The sequence below is a fragment of the Struthio camelus genome, chromosome 38 (genome assembly GCF_040807025.1).
Source record: "Struthio camelus isolate bStrCam1 chromosome 38, bStrCam1.hap1, whole genome shotgun sequence".
Classification (NCBI taxonomy): Eukaryota; Metazoa; Chordata; class Aves; order Struthioniformes; family Struthionidae; genus Struthio; species Struthio camelus.
In genome coordinates this window covers 470,652-486,226 of record NC_090979.1, presented here as the reverse complement: position 1 = coordinate 486,226, position 15,575 = coordinate 470,652, and the positions used below count along the sequence as shown (strand labels likewise).

At 73.8% G+C, this 15,575-nt stretch overlaps 1 protein-coding gene across 1 annotated transcript; it reads right to left on the bottom strand.

The window, feature by feature from the left end:
- Nucleotides 1-45: 45 nt before the first annotated feature.
- KDM5C (lysine demethylase 5C) lies at nucleotides 46-15,321 on the bottom strand. Its single transcript, XM_068924113.1, has 27 exons — nucleotides 15,276-15,321; nucleotides 14,786-15,228; nucleotides 12,142-12,219; nucleotides 11,941-12,063; nucleotides 11,692-11,862; nucleotides 11,283-11,616; nucleotides 11,021-11,205; nucleotides 10,791-10,949; nucleotides 10,589-10,708; nucleotides 10,353-10,511; nucleotides 10,080-10,261; nucleotides 8,330-8,492; nucleotides 8,128-8,247; nucleotides 7,841-8,035; nucleotides 7,585-7,766; nucleotides 5,032-5,156; nucleotides 4,810-4,957; nucleotides 4,621-4,717; nucleotides 4,179-4,534; nucleotides 3,963-4,101; nucleotides 3,707-3,886; nucleotides 3,481-3,627; nucleotides 2,871-3,395; nucleotides 2,715-2,772; nucleotides 2,387-2,586; nucleotides 637-828; nucleotides 46-477 (listed from the first exon to the last, which is right to left on the bottom strand). Exons 1-27 carry the CDS (start codon nucleotides 15,319-15,321, stop codon nucleotides 469-471), a joined length of 4,836 nt encoding a protein of 1,611 aa, XP_068780214.1. The 3' UTR covers nucleotides 46-468.
- Between the last annotated feature and the right edge of the window lie 254 nt (nucleotides 15,322-15,575).

Genomic DNA, 15,575 nt, shown 5'->3' with positions numbered 1-15,575 from the left:
CCCCCCCCCCCCCCGCCCCCGAGTGCAACACAGACCCCCCCCCGGTAGCCTCCAAAGTTTAATAATAATAAAAAAAATCATAATACAATAAAATAAGGGCCCCCCCGGCCCCGCCCCACTACAAAGAGCCCGAGACAGTTAGTGTCGGCGTGGGGGGGGCGCGGGGCACGAGGGCCCCCCCAATCCGGCCCCCCCACACCCTCTCCCCCCCCCCTATAAAAACCCCGGCCGGCGGCGGGGCCCGGCTGTGCTGGGGGGCCGCCCGGGGCCCCCCCGGCCCCACGGTACAAAAGAAACCAACGCAAATAATTACATCGCGGGGAGGGGGGCTGGGGGGGGGGCAGCAGCCCGGGCTGGGGAAGGGGCGGGGGGGCACTGCGGGGCTGGGGGGGGGCTCTGCGGGGCGGCGGCCCCCCCCCCCCCCCCCACGGCGGCGGCGATGTGTCCATCCGAAGCGGGGGCTCCGCGTCACGAGTCCTGGGGGGGGGGGGGGGCGGAGGGGGGTGGCGGCAGCGTGTCGGGGTGGGGTGGGGCGGGGGGGGGGGCCTGCCTGGCCTCCCCCCCCCCCACCCGCCGCCACCTCCGGCCCCAAATCCGTCACCCCCCCACCCCGTCCCCCCACGGCGCCTCACTCACCCCCGGGGCGTGGGGGCCCGGCGGGGGGCTGGCGCGGGCGGCCCCCCCCTCGGCGCCCCGGCTCCTCTTTGGCTCCAGCTCCTCCTTGGCCAGGGGCGGGAGGTCGCCCCGCTCGGCCCGGCGCTTGCGGCGGCGCTCGGGGTCCCGCTCGCGGCCCCGCGCCCGGGCGCCCCGCCGCTCCGCCTGCTCCAGCTGCCGGGGAGGAACGGGGGACACGGGGGTCAGCGGGCACCGGCTGGGGGCGGCCGCCTCCACGAGGAGGCGAAAAGGGGCAGAAAAGAGGGTTTGGGAGCGGTTTCAGGGTCCAAGGGGAAAGCTCGGGGGCGGGTTGGGGTCGGCTGAGGCAGTTGCGGGGTCCCACCTCCAGGAGGAGGCGGAAGGGGGCGAGAGGAACGCTTTGGGAGCCGTTGCGGGGTCCCACCTCCAGGAGAAGGCGGAAGGGGGCAGGAGGAACGCTTTGGGAGCCGTTGCGGGGTCCCACCTCCAGGAGAAGGCGGAAGGGGGCGAGAGGAACGCCTTGGGAGCCGTTGCGGGGTCCCACCTCCAGGAGGAGGCGGAAGGGGGCGAGAGGAACGCTTTGGGAGCCGTTGCGGGGTCCCACCTCCAGGAGGAGGCGGAAGGGGGCGAGAGGAACGCCTTGGGAGCCGTTGCGGGGTCCCACCTCCAGGAGGAGGCGGAAGGGGGCGAGAGGAACGCTTTGGGAGCCGTCGTGGGGTCCCACCTCCAGGAGGAGGCGGAAGGGGGCGAGAGGAACGCCTTGGGAGCCGTTGCGGGGTCCCACCTCCAGAAGGAGGCGGAAGGGGGCAGGAGGAACGCTTTGGGAGCCGTTGCGGGGTCCCACCTCCAGGAGGAGGCGGAAGGGGGCGAGAGGAACGCTTTGGGAGCCGTTGCGGGGTCCCACCTCCAGGAGAAGGCGGAAGGGGGCGAGAGGAACGCCTTGGGAGCCGTTGCGGGGTCCCACCTCCAGGAGAAGGCGGAAGGGGGCGAGAGGAACGCCTTGGGAGCCGTTGCGGGGTCCCACCTCCAGGAGGAGGCGGAAGGGGGCGAGAGGAACACCTTGGGAGCCGTTGCGGGGTCCCACCTCCAGGAGGAGGCGGAAGGGGGCGGGAGGAACGCTTTGGGAGCCGTTGCGGGGTCCCACCTCCAGGAGAAGGCGGAAGGGGGCAGGAGGAACGCCTTGGGAGCCGTTGCGGGGTCCCACCTCCAGGAGAAGGCGGAAGGGGGCGAGAGGAACGCTTTGGGAGCCGTTGCGGGGTCCCACCTCCAGGAGAAGGCGGAAGGGGGCAGGAGGAACGCTTTGGGAGCCGTTGCGGGGTCCCACCTCCAGGAGGAGGCGGAAGGGGGCGAGAGGAACGCTTTGGGAGCCGTTGCGGGGTCCCACCTCCAGGAGAAGGCGGAAGGGGGCGAGAGGAACACCTTGGGAGCCGTTGCGGGGTCCCACCTCCAGGAGGAGGCGGAAGGGGGCGAGAGGAACACTTTGGGAGCCGTTTTGGGGCAGGCCGGGGCAGTTTCGGTGCGACAGCGGGGCCTCACCCCAAGGAGGAGGTGGAAGAAGGGCAGAAACGGGGACCTGGGAGTACTTTCGGGCCGTTTGGATGCGACTTGCAGATGGTTGGGGGGGTTTCCCGTCCGGGAGGTGGAAGAGCTCGAAGAGGCAGGGTGGGAGCGATTGGGGGGTCCGGAGCGAAAGCCCGGAGGCGGTTTTGGGGCAGGCTGGGGAGGTTTTGGCGCCCGAGCGGGGGAGTCTCACCTCGAGGAGGAGGCGGAAGAGGGCGAGGGGGGGCGGCCGGGCGGCCTGCAGCAGGCGCCAGATGCTCTGGGCCTCGTCGAGCGTCACCTCCAGCAGGTCGCCCTCCATCATGAGCTCCTCCAGCGGGCGCCGGGCGCCCTCGGCCAGCTCCAGCACCGGGCCCTGCAGCCGCGGCAGCGCCGCGCTCAGCGCCTCCAGCTCTGCGGAGGTGGGGGGGGAGACGCGGTGGGTCGCCGGGGCCCGTGGGACCCTTCCCCGCCCCGCCGGACCCCCACCGCGACCTGCAGGGGCCGTGGCGGGGGGGGGGGGCGCCCCCGTCCTCGCTCACCCGAGGGCAGGGGCCCGTTCTTCTCAGGGCTGGGGGCATCGCCGTTCTCCACGGAGACCTGGGTGGAAGGCAGGCCGTGAGGGGGGGGCCGGCGGCGAAAGCCCCCCCCCCCCGGAGGGGGGGGCGGTGAGGGGCCGCCCGGCCCCGCGCACCCACCTTGGGCTGCTCGTTGCGGCTGCTCTCGCGCAGGGCGCCGGCACCGTCGCCGTGCAGGCGGTGCCGCAGGGCGGCCAGGCGCTCCAGCGGGCCGGCCACCTCCGGCGAGGCCAGGAGCTGGCGCGCGCGGTCCTGCCAGGTGATGGCCCGCTCGGTGAGGCACTGCAGCGCTTCGCCCTCGGGCAGCCGCACCGGCAGCTTCTGCAGGGCCACCAGCAGCGCCAGGATGGTCTCCAGGCGGGGCCGGCGCGACCGCTGGCACAGCGGGCACAGGAACTTGGCGTCCCACTCCCACCAGGCCGGCGAGGGCTTCTGGGCGCCCAGGCGGGGCCAGGCCACGCAGGCGCCGTGGAACCAGTCGCGGCAGAGCTGGCACTGCAGCATGCCGGGCCCCGGCGGCTGGCCGCAGACGCACGAGGGCGGCCCGGGACCCGGGGCCGGCGGCGCCGCTTTCTGAGCGTTGGCGCGCCGCAGCCGCAGCATCCCCTCCTTCTCCTTCTGCTCGCCTTCCTTGAACGCCACGATCTGCGGGAGGGCGGTGAGCGGGGGGGGCGGCGCCGCGCGTCCCCCCCCCCCCCAAGCACCACCCCGTCCCCGTCCCGCCGCTCACCACGGCGCCGGGGTCGCGCAGGTCCTGCGCCGACAGCCCCAGGCTCTCCGTGTCCAGCTTGTAGAGGCCCGGCTCCTGCTCGGGCTCCCGGCGCCACTTGAGCCGCTTGCTGCTGTCGGAGCCGGCGTCGGCGCAGGGGCACAGCACCTGCGGCGGGCGGCGGGTTGGCGTGGGTTGTGCGTCCCCCCCCCCCAGCCCTTCCCCGCGACCCCGCCCCGGCACCCACCTCGAGCAGGGTGTAGCAGGAGTTTTTCTTGAGGAAGGTGCGGGAGGCCTTGTCCCGCCACGAGTGGGCCGTGCCCACCTGCACCTCCAGCTGCCGCAGCTCCTCCAGCCGCACCGGCAGGTCCCGGCCCACCGCCACCAGCCCCTCCAGGTCGTCCAGGCACGGGTAGTGGTCGCCGTTCTGCCATGGGAGGGGGGAGAGCGGAGCTGAGACCCCCGCCGCCCCCTCCCCGCCTGCCCCCGCCGCCCCAACCCACCTGGATCTCCTCCACGTCGGCGATCCACGCCCGGGCCTTGGCCAGCGCCTCCTTCAGCGCCTGGATGTTGGGCAGCAGCGCCGGGATGTTCTCCGCCTCCTTGATGATGGCGGCCAGCGTGGCCGGCGGGTGCTTCTGCCTGCGGGGGGGGTGGGCAGCTGAGGACACGGCGGGGCGGCCGGTTCCCCCCCCCCCAAACCCCGAGCGGCGGCTCACCTGGCCTCCAGGCACATCTGGGCCTTCTCCTCCCAGCGCTGGGCGATGGTGAGCAGCTCCTGGAGCTCGGCCATGGCCACGTCGACGGCGGGGCTGGGCGCCACGGTGCGCCCGGCCTGGATGAGGCCCCGCATGACGGGCAGGGGCACGCGGGCCCGGGGCGAGCGCAGGGTGGCCGTCACCTCCTCCAGCCAGGCGGCCTGGGCCAGCTGCCGCTCCAGGCGCCGGCCCTCGGGCACCTCCACGCCCAGGCGGGCGCCGCGCTCCAGCAGGGCCCGCAGGGCCGCCGGGGCCGCCGCCGCCTCCAGCGCCGCCCGCGCCTCCGCCTGGAAGGCCTCCACCCGCTCCAGCAGCGCCTGCGGCCGGGACGGAGCGGGGGGGGGGGCGTCAGCCGGCCCTGAGACGGGGGGGGGGCTGGCCCCCCCCCCCCGCCGCCGCTCACCTGCACCTCGCCGATCTGGTGCATGACGCAGGGCAGCTGGTTCATCTGCTCCAGGAAGGCGCGCAGCTCCTCCACCGTCAGCGAGGGCGCCGGCAGCCTGCAGCCGCGCCGCCGCGTCACCCCCCACCGGCACCGGCGGCGGGGGGGGGGCCGGGGCCACGGCGTTGGGGGGGGGGGACACACACTCACCCGGTCTCCTGGGAGCTGATGAGCCCCAGGGCCTCGGAGACGCAGCGCTCGGCCTGGCCCAGGCAGCCCTTGAGCCGGTGCAGCAGCTCGTTCTCGGGGAACTTGCGCTCCCGCGCCTCCGACTCCAGCGCCCGCAGCTCCTCCAGCGCTGGGGGGGGGGGACACACGGGCGTCAGGGGGTCCCCAGCGGGGCCCCCCCCCGCCCCCGGCCGCCCCACTCACTCCGCTTGCGCCCGTCCTCCACCTCCAGGGCGACGCGGACCTTGTTGGCCCAGGTGTCGAAGGACTCGGCCCGCACCTTCAGCTTGTGCAGCATGGCCGGCAGCTCGTCCAGCGTGTAGCGGTACCTGCCGGGGGGGGGGGGTGAGCGCGGCGACCCCCCCCTCCCACGGGCGCAAGGGGACCGCTAGGAACCCCCCCCAACAGGCAGGGCCCCCCAGGCTGTGCCCGCAGCACCCCCATGGGCACGGCGGGGCCACCAGGGCCCCTCTCGCGGGTACATGGGGGGCACCAGGGCCCCCCAGACCATGCCAGGACCCCCCCATAGGCACATAGGGGCCACTAGGACCCCCCAGACCATGCTTGGACCCCCCCATAGGCACATAGGGGCTGCCAGGACCCCTCAGACCATGCCAGGACCCCTCCCCATAGTCACATGGGGGCCGCCAGGACCCCCCAGGCCATGCCAGGACCCCCCCATAGGCACATAGGGGCTGCCAGGACCCCCCAGACTATGCCAGGACCCCCCCATAGGCACATGGGGGCCACTAGGACCCCCCAGACCATGCCAGGACCCCCCCATAGGCACATAGGGGCCGCCAGGACCCCCCAGACTATGCCAGGACCCCTCCCCATAGGTACATGGGGGCCACCAGGACCCCCCAGACTATGCCAGGACCCCCCTATAGGCACATGGGGGCCACCAGGACCCTCCAGTCCATGCCAGGACCCCCCCATAGTCACATGGGGGCCACCAGGACCCCCCAGACCATGCCAGGACCCCCCCATAGGCACATAGGGGCCACTAGGACCCCCCAGACCATGCTTGGACCCCCCCATAGGCACATAGGGGCTGCCAGGACCCCTCAGACCATGCCAGGACCCCTCCCCATAGTCACATGGGGGCCGCCAGGACCCCCCAGGCCATGCCAGGACCCCCCCATAGGCACATAGGGGCTGCCAGGACCCCTCAGACCATGCCAGGACCCCTCCCCATAGTCACATGGGGGCCGCCAGGACCCCCCAGTCCATGCCAGGACCCCCCCATAGCCACATAGGGGTGCCAGGACCCCCCAGGCCATGCCAGGACCCCCCCATAGGCACATAGGGGCTGCCAGGACCCCCCAGACCATATCAGGACCCTCCCCATAGGCACATAGGGGCCACCAGGACCCCCCAGTCCATGCCAGGACCCCCCAGTCCATGCCAGGACCCCCCCATAGGCACATGGGGGCCAGCAGGACCCCCCACACTATGCCAGAACCCCCCCCCATAGCCACATAGGGGCCGCCAGGACCTCACCGCAGGCACACGGGGCTGCCGGGCCCCCCCAAGCCTTGCCATGACACCCCCACGGGCACATTGGGGCCGCCAGGACCCCACCGCGGGCACACGGGGGCCGCCAGGACCCCACCGCGGGCACACGGGGGTGCCAGGACCCCCCCAGGCCATGCCACGACGCCCCCCACGGGCACATTGGGGCCGCCAGGACCCCACCGCGGGCACACGGGGGTGCCAGGACCCCCCCAGGCCATGCCACGACGCCCCCCACGGGCACATTGGGGCCGCCAGGACCCCACCGCGGGCACACGGGGGTGCCAGGACCCCCCCAGGCCATGCCACGACGCCCCCCACGGGCACATTGGGGCCGCCAGGACCCCCCAGTCCATGCCAGGACCCCCCCATAGCCACATAGGGGTGCCAGGACCCCCCAGACCATGCCAGGACCCCCCCATAGGCACATGGGGGCTGCCAGGACCCCCCCATAGGCACATGGGGGCCAGCAGGACCCCCCAGACCATGCCAGGACCCCCCCCATAGGCACATTGGGGCCACCAGGACCCCACCGTGGGCACATAGGGGGGCCAGGACCCCCCAAGCCGTGCCATGACGCCCCCCACAGGCACACGGGGGCCGCCAGGACCCCCCCAGGCCATGCCACGACGCCCCCCACGGGCGCAGGGGGGCCGCCAGGACCCCCCAGTCCATGCCAGGACCCCCCCATAGGCACATGGGGGCTGCCAGGACCCCCCCATAGGCACATGGGGGCCAGCAGGACCCCCCAGACCATGCCAGGACCCCCCCCATAGGCACATTGGGGCCACCAGGACCCCACCGTGGGCACATAGGGGGGCCAGGACCCCCCAAGCCGTGCCATGACGCCCCCCACAGGCACACGGGGGCCGCCAGGACCCCCCCAGGCCATGCCACGACGCCCCCCACGGGCGCAGGGGGGCCGCCAGGACCCCCCAGTCCATGCCAGGACCCCCCCATAGGCACATAGGGGTGCCAGGACCCCCCAGGCCATGCCACGACGCCCCCCATGGGCACATTGGGGCCGCCAGGACCCCACTGCGGGCACACGGGGGTGCCAGGACCCCCCCAGGCCATGCCACGACGCCCCCCACGGGCACACAGGGGCCGCCAGGACCCCACCGCGGGCACACGGGGGTGCCAGGACCCCGCAGGCCGTGCCACGACGCCCCCCACGGGCGCCGCCGGCAGCCCCCAGGCCGTGCCCGCGTCCCCCCCCCCCCCGCCGCGCCGGGCCCCCACCTGAGGTACTGCTTGCTGCGGGGGCACTTGCAGAGGTCGTCCATGTGGTAGAGGCAGACGAGGCACTGGGGGCAGTCGTAGCAGGCCAGCGCCGAGAGGAAGCAGGTGGTCTTGCACTTGTCGCACTGCCGCTCGTCGTCCGGCAGCAGCTCGAAGGCCTCGCGCTCCGCCTCCGTGATGCCCTGCGGGGGCGGCGGGAGCCTCAGCGCCGGCCCCCCCCGCCGCCGCCCGCCCGCCCGCTCCCCGCCGCCCCCACCTTCTCCAGCAGCGCCTTGCGCAGCTTGCGCTCCTCCTGCACCAGCACGAACATCTCCTTGTGCACGGCGGCCGCCAGGTTGAGGTCCAGCTTCTCGGGGCAGGCCGCCATCTTGCAGATGAGCTCCTCGTGCGAGAAGACGCAGTAGCGCCGCAGGCGCCGGTAGTGCTCGATGCACTGCCTGCCGGCCGGCAGCTGCGGGCGGCGCGGCACGGCTCAGCGCCGCCCCGCGCCGCCGCCGCCGTCGCCCGCCGCCTCGGTCCTCCCCCCCCCCCGGCGCCGCTCACCCAGTCGGCGGTGCAGAAGTTGACGGCCTCGGCGAAGTTGTAGCCCTGGTTGAAGCCGCTGTGGTAGGCGCGGGGGAAGGTGATGACGAACTCGCCGGCGCACTGGTTGGTCCGCACGACCTGCGGGGTGGCGGGGGCGGCGGGGGTGAGGGCGCCGGCGGGGTGGGGGGACGCGGGGACGCGGGGACGCGGCGGCACTCACGGGGACGCCGTGGGCCATGAGGGTGTTGGGGTTCATGAGGGTGACGAGCTGGTGCAGCAGGTCGGGCTGGCTCTCGAACAGCTCCGGCGTCAGCTTCTTCATCACCTCCTCCAGGTGCTCCGCCGCGAAGGACGGCACCCCGTACCACGTCTTGGGCTCGCCCCTGGGGGGGGGACGCGGTCAGGGGGGGCCCAGACCCCGCCGGGTCACCCCGTACCACGTCTCGGGCTCGCCCCTGGGGGGGGGACGCGGTCGGGGGGGGCCCAGACCCCGCCGGGTCACCCCGTACCACGTCTCGGGCTCGCCCCTGGGGGGGGGGACGCGGTCGGGGGGGGCCCAGACCCCGCCGGGTCACCCCGTACCACGTCTCGGGCTCGCCCCTGGGGGGGGGACGCGGTCGGGGGGGGCCCAAACCCCCCTGTATCCCATCTTGGGCTCGCCCCTGGGGGGGGGACGCGGTCAGGGGGGGCCCAGACCCCGCCGGGTCACCCCGTACCACGTCTCGGGCTCGCCCCTGGGGGGGGGGACGCGGTCAGGGGGGGCCCAGACCCCGCCGGGTCACCCCGTACCACGTCTCGGGCTCGCCCCTGGGGGGGGGGACGCGGTCAGGGGGGGCCCAGACCCCGCCGGGTCACCCCGTACCACGTCTCGGGCTCGCCCCTGGGGGGGGGACGCGGTCAGGGGGGGCCCAGACCCCGCCGGGTCACCCCGTACCACGTCTCGGGCTCGCCCCTGGGGGGGGGACGCGGTCGGGGGGGGCCCAGACCCCGCCGGGTCACCCCGTACCACGTCTTGGGCTCGCCCCTGGGGGGGGGACGCGGTCAGGGGGGGCCCAGACCCCGCCGGGTCACCCCGTACCACGTCTCGGGCTCGCCCCTGGGGGGGGGACGCGGTCAGGGGGGGCCCAGACCCCGCCGGGTCACCCCGTACCACGTCTCGGGCTCGCCCCTGGGGGGGGGACGTGGTCGGGGGGGGGCCCAAACCCCCCTGTATCCCATCTTGGGCTCGCCCCTGGGGGGGGGACGCGGTCGGGGGGGGCCCAAACCCCCCTGTATCCCATCTTGGGCTCGCCCCTGGGGGGGGGACGCAGTCGGGGGGCCCAAACCCCCCTGTATCCCATCTTGGGCTCACCCCTGGCACGGGGGGACGCAGTCGGGGGGCCCAAACCCCCCTGTATCCCATCTTGGGCTCGCCCCTGGGGGGGGGGACGCGGTCAGGGGGGGCCCAAACCCCCCCGTGTCACCCCGTACCACGTCTCGGGCTCGCCCCTGGGGGGGGGACGCGGTCGGGGGGGGCCCAAACCCCCCTGTATCCCATCTTGGGCTCGCCCCTGGGGGGGGGGGAACGCGGTCGGGGGGGCCCAAACGCCCCCGTGTCACCCCGTACCACGTCTCGGGCTCGCCCCTGGGGGGGGGACGCGGTCGGGGGGGGGCCCAAACCCCCCTGTATCCCATCTTGGGCTCGCCCCTGGGGGGGGGGACGCGGTCGGGGGGGGCCCAAACCCCCCTGTATCCCATCTTGGGCTCGCCCCTGGGGGGGGGGACGCGGTCGGGGGGGGCCCAGACCCCCCTGTACCCCGTCTCGGGCTCACCCCTGGCGTGGGGGGACGCAGTCGGGGGGCCCAAACCCCCCCGCCCCTCATCTCGGGCTCGCCCCTACGAGTCGGGGGGGGCCCCCGCGCCCCCCCGCAGCAGCTCAGGCTGAGGCCGGGCCCCCCGGCCGCCCCCCGCGCCCCGCGCCGGGCCCCCACCAGTGGAGGTAGTTGATGGAGTAGCTCCAGTGGTCCTCGATGTGCCAGCAGAAGGCGGAGAACACCATGCCCACGTAGAGCCAGGGCACCTTCATGCCCGAGATGTCGGCGTTGATGTGGCACAGCACCGACTGCTTCAGCACCGGCATGACGTTCAGGTTCCAGCCGCTGCCGGCGTACTCCTGCCGAGGGGACGGGACGGGCCGGGCCGCGTCGGTCGGAGGGAGCGCGGCCGGCGGCCCGGGGCGGCGCGGGGCGGCGCGGGGGGCTCACCTCCTCCTCCGGCGACAGCTTCCGCTTGCCGTCGCTGATGGGGAAGCCGCTGCCGAACTCCTTGGAGTGGATGTCGGCGCCGTACTCCACCGTCACGTCCTCCTCGATGCTGTTCACCAGGCGCCAGAACTCCTTCTCCACCAGCTCCGTGGGCACCATCTGCCGGGGGGGGGGACGGTGAGGGTGGGGGCCGCCCCGACCGCCCCGCGCCGCCCCCGGCCCCCCCCGGCACTCACGTGGACGGGCATGTTGAAGTAGTCGGCCTTGAAGGAGTCGGCCATCTCGCCGAAGCTCTGCAGCGTGTACTCGCGCGTGGCCTGCTCGAAGCCGAAGGCCTCCGGCGGGCGCTTGCACTCCTGCGGGCCGGGAGGGTGAGCGTGTTGGGGGGGGCGGGGGGGGCGCCCCGCCGCGGCCCCCCCGCCCGGCCCGGCCGCTCACCGCCATGACGCATTTGGGGCAGCGCCAGATGCCCTTGGGGATCTCGGGCAGCGGCGGCAGCAGGCAGAAGATGTGGTAGTTGTCGTCGCAGCCGTCGCACAGCAGCAGCTTGTCGTCCTCGTCGCCCCGCGAGCAGATCCGGCACACGTAGGAGTCGATCTGGGGGTTGGGGGGGGGGGTCAGGACGGGGCTGCCCCCCCCCCGGCGCTCCCCCCACCGCCGCCACTTACGAACTGGCTGTTGCTGTGGCTGCGGCGCAGGCGCATGGTCATCTTGGTGCAGGGCTCGGGGCTGTGCCGCAGCTCCTCCTTGGCCTCCAGGTAGGCGCCGGGCGCCGGCGGCTCCGCCTTGGCCTCGGGCGCCGCCGGCTCCTCCTTCACCACCACCGTGGGGGGGCACTCGGGGCCCTCCTTGTCTGGGGAGGGGCGCGCCGAGGGTCGGGGGGGGGCCCCGCGCGCGCCCCCCAGCCCCCGGCACCCCCGCCCGCCTCACCTTTCTTCCGCGGCGTCTTGTCTTTGGCCACCAGCCCCAGGCCCAGCATTTTGGGGCCGGCCCCGTAGATCTGCAGCTTCTTCAGCTCCGGGTTCTTCTCGATGTCCTCCTCCGTGGGCTCCGGCTGCGGCGGGCCGGCGGCGTCAGGGCCGGCGGCGCGCCCCCCCCCTCGCCCCCCCCCGAAGCCGCCGGCGCTCACCTCCTGCTGCAGGCGCTTGGCCCGCCGCCCGTAGCTGTTGAACTTGGAGGGCTGCACGGACTGGCGCAGCGGGATGCTGTGCGGCTTGTACTCCTTGTCCTTCTCCTCGCTCTCGAAGGGCCGCGTGTTGCACTGCTGGAGGCAGGGGGGCGTCAGGCGCTGGCCGTCCCCCCCCCCCCGCCGCCGCCGCCGCCCCCCCCCGGCGCTCACCACCAGGTTGGCCCCGGACTGGTACATCTCGTAGGGGTAGATGATGCGCTCGTAGTGGGCGCGCAGCAGCGAGCCGATGTTCTTGCCCGAGGGGTAGGCCAGCCGCTGGGCCACCCGCGCCCACCGCCGGTCCTTGCAGATGGCCTCGTAGCCCCCTTCCTCCATCACCACCTGCGGCGGGGAGGCGCTGAGCCGCCGCCGCCGGTGCCGGTGCCGCCGCCGCCGGCCCCCCGCGCCCCCCGCCCGCACCTTGCTGAGGCTGTAGAGGTCGAGGATGCGCCGCTCCACGTTGGGGATCTTCAGCGAGGAGCCCTGGATCTCCCAGAACTTGGCGATCTGGTCCAGGTAGTTGAGCTTCACGCGGGTCTGCGCCTGGGGCGGAGGGCGGTGAGCTGGCGGCGGCGGCGGCGGGGGGGACGAGGGCGGCAGGGGGGGGCCGTCGCCGCTCACCTCCAGCTCGTTGAGCCGCTGGATGCGCGGCGTGAACCTGAAGTTATCCACCTCCACGGCGAAGGGGGGCTGCCAGTCCTGCGGGGGGGGGCGGGAAGGGGGGGTGAGCGCGGCGCGGCGGCCGCTGACGCCAGCGCGCCTGGGCCCGGCCCTCCCCGGAAGCCCTGGCGGCCCGGGGCCCCGGCGGCCTCGGCTCCCCCCCCCCCAAACACACACACACCCCTTCCCGGCGCCGGAGGGGGGCGCGCGCGGGGACAAAGGGGCCGGACGCTCCCCTCCCCGCGGCCCCGGGAAACGGCCCGCGCGGTGGGGTGGGGTGGGGGGGCGCCCCCCCCCACCCCCGGGGGCCGGACGCCGGGGCCCCCCGCCCCGCCGGCTCCCCCCCCGCCACTCGCCAGACAAAGGCTCGGCGCTGGCAGCCATATTGGCCGGGGCAGCGGCGTTTGTTGTCGTTGCGCGGCCGGCGCGGGGTGGGGGGGGGGGGGCGGGGGGGGGGGGGGGAAACAGGGACGCGCGCCGCGGACCCCCCTCCCCTGCGGCCCCCCCCCGCCCCCGTTCACCCGGCGCTTCCGGCAAACGGCCGGCGACCGCCCCCCCCCCCCCCGCAGCGGGTATTTACCCCACCGAGGCGTTCCCCCCCCCCAAAAGAGACGTTTATCCCCGCGGCCCGGCGGGTATTCACCCGTCCCCCCGCGGGTGTTTACGCCCCCCCAAGACGGCGGGTGCTTAGGGGCGCCGTGGGGGGTATTTACACCCCCGGGAGGACGGGTGTTTACCCGCGCCGCGGGGGTACTCGCCCGAGGGGGCCCCTGCCCCCACGCCGCGGCGGGTATTTACCCGCTCCTTGGCCCGCAAGCGGGTATCGCCGCCCACATCACGGTGGGTATTTACCTGCTTACAGGCCTGGGAGCGCGTATCGCCCCCGCGTTGTGCTGGGTGTTTACCCGCTTACAGGCCCATAAGCAAGTATCGCCCCACGTGATACAGTATTTACCCGCTTATCGGCCCCTAAGCGGGTATCACCCCTCGTGCTGCGGTGGGTATTTACCCACTCAAGCGCCTTTAAGCGGATTCCCCCCCCCCAACGTGGCAGTAGGTATTTACCCACTTACGGGCCTGTAAGCAGGTATCGTGCCTCACGATGCAGGGGGTATTTACCCGCTTACGGGCCCGTAAGTGGGTATCACCCCCCATGATACGGGGGATATTTACCCGCTTATGGACCTGGGAACTGGTATCACCCCCCGCAACATGGTGGCTATTTACCCACTTGCAGGCCCGTAGGCAGGTATCGCCCACCACAATGTGGCGGGTATTTACCCGCTTGCAGGCCCGTAGGCAGGTATCACCCCCCACGATGTGGTGGGTATTTACCCACTGGCAGGCCTGTAAGCAGGTATCACCCCCCCACAACGTGGTGGGTATTTACCCACCGGCAGGCCCATAAGCAGGTATCACCCCCCCAACAACGTGGTGGGTATTTACCCACTGGCAGGCCCGTAAGCAGGTATCACCCCCCACGACATGGCGGGTATTTACCCGCTTGCAGGCCTGTAAGCAGGTACTGCCCACCCCCACAACATGGTGGGTATTTACCCACTGGCAGGCCCGTAAGCGGGTATCGCCCCCCACGACATGGCGGGTATTTACCCGCTTGCAGGCCCGTAAGCGGGTATCGCCCCCGACATGGCGGGTATTTACCCGCTTGCAGGCCCGTAAGCGGGTATCGCCCCCCACGACATGGCGGGTATTTACCCGCTTGCGGGCCCGTAAGCAGGTATCGCCCCCCACGACATGGCGGGTATTTACCCACTTGCGGGCCCGTAAGCGGGTATCGCCCCCCACGACGTGGCGGGTATTTACCCGCTTGCGGGCCCGTAAGCGGGTATCACCCCCCACGACGTGGCGGGTATTTACCCGCTTGCAGGCCCGTAAGCGGGTATCGCCCCCCACGACATGGTGGGTATTTACCCGCTTGCAGGCCCGTAAGCGGGTATCGCCCCCCACGACGTGGCGGGTATTTACCCGCTTGCAGGCCCGTAAGCGGGTATCACCCCCCACGACATGGCGGGTATTTACCCGCTTGCAGGCCTGTAAGCAGGTACTGCCCACCCCCACAACATGGTGGGTATTTACCCACTGGCAGGCCCGTAAGCGGGTATCGCCCCCCACGACGTGGCGGGTATTTACCCACTTGCAGGCCCGTAAGCGGGTATCGCCCCCCACGACGTGGCGGGTATTTACCCGCTTGCGGGCCCGTAAGCAGGTATTGCCCCCCACGACGTGGCGGGTATTTACCCACTTGTGGGCCTGTAAGCGGGTATCGCCCCCCACAACGTGGTGGGTATTTACCCGCTTGCAGGCCCGTAAGCGGGTATCCTCCCCCGCCACGACGTGGTGGGTATTCACCCGCTTGCGGGCCCCCCCGGGGGGGGGGAACCTTCCCCCACGACGTGGTGGGTATTCACCCGCTCGCAGGCCCACAAGCGGACGCGCCCCTCCGCGACAGGGCGGGTATTTACCCGCTGGCCGGCCCGGTGAGCGAGCGCCTTTCCCCCCCCCAACCCCTCCACAGCAGGAGGGGGTAAATACCCCCCCCCCCGCCCCCAAAGCCGGGCGGCGGCGGGGCGCTGCCCCTACTCACGGCCGGGGGCCGGATCTTGCAGATGCCGCTCTTCTCGGCGATGGGCCGGATCTTGGCGATGTAGCCCAGGGGGTCGCTGAACTCGGCCCAGCTGGGCTCGAAGACGGGGCACTCGGGCGGCGGCAGAAAGTCCTCGGGCGGCTCCAGCTCGCTGCCCGCCGCCGTCAGCCAGGGACCGGCCCAGTCGGGTCGCGGCGGCTCGGTGGCGGCGGCGGCGGGGGGGGGAGGAGGAGGGGGGGGGCCCCCTTGGTGCAAGGCCGCCGCGCCGCCCGCTCCTCGGCCGGCTCGACGCCTCCTCCCCCCGCCGCCCGGACCCCCCCTCCCCAGGCCTTGCGGGGGCTCCGCTCGCCGCCCGCCGCCCGCGCCCGCGGCTCCCCGCCGGCCTTGGCGGGCCGCGCCGCCGCGCCGCCCCGCTCCTCGCTGCTCCCCCCCCCCGCCGCCTCCTCGCCCGGCACCGGCGGCCCGGCCGCGCCGCCCCACTCGGCCCAACCGCCGGCCGCTCGCTGCTGCTGCTGCTGCTGCTCCCCCGCCGCCATCCCCCGCGGCGCCCCGGGGGTCCCGCCGCCCTGCGCCGCGCCGCCCCCTCAGGGGGCCATGGCGGCCGCCGGCCCCTCCGCGGTGGTGTTGGGGGGGGGGTGTGTGTGTGTGTGAGGGGAGGGGGGGAACCTCGCCCGCCGCCGCCTCCTTCCTTCCTCTTTCCTTCCTCCTCCTCGCCGCCGCCGCTCAAGCCCGAGGCCTGCCCGGTCCCCCCGGCCTGGCAGCCGCCGCCATCTTGAGTGCCCTCCTCCTT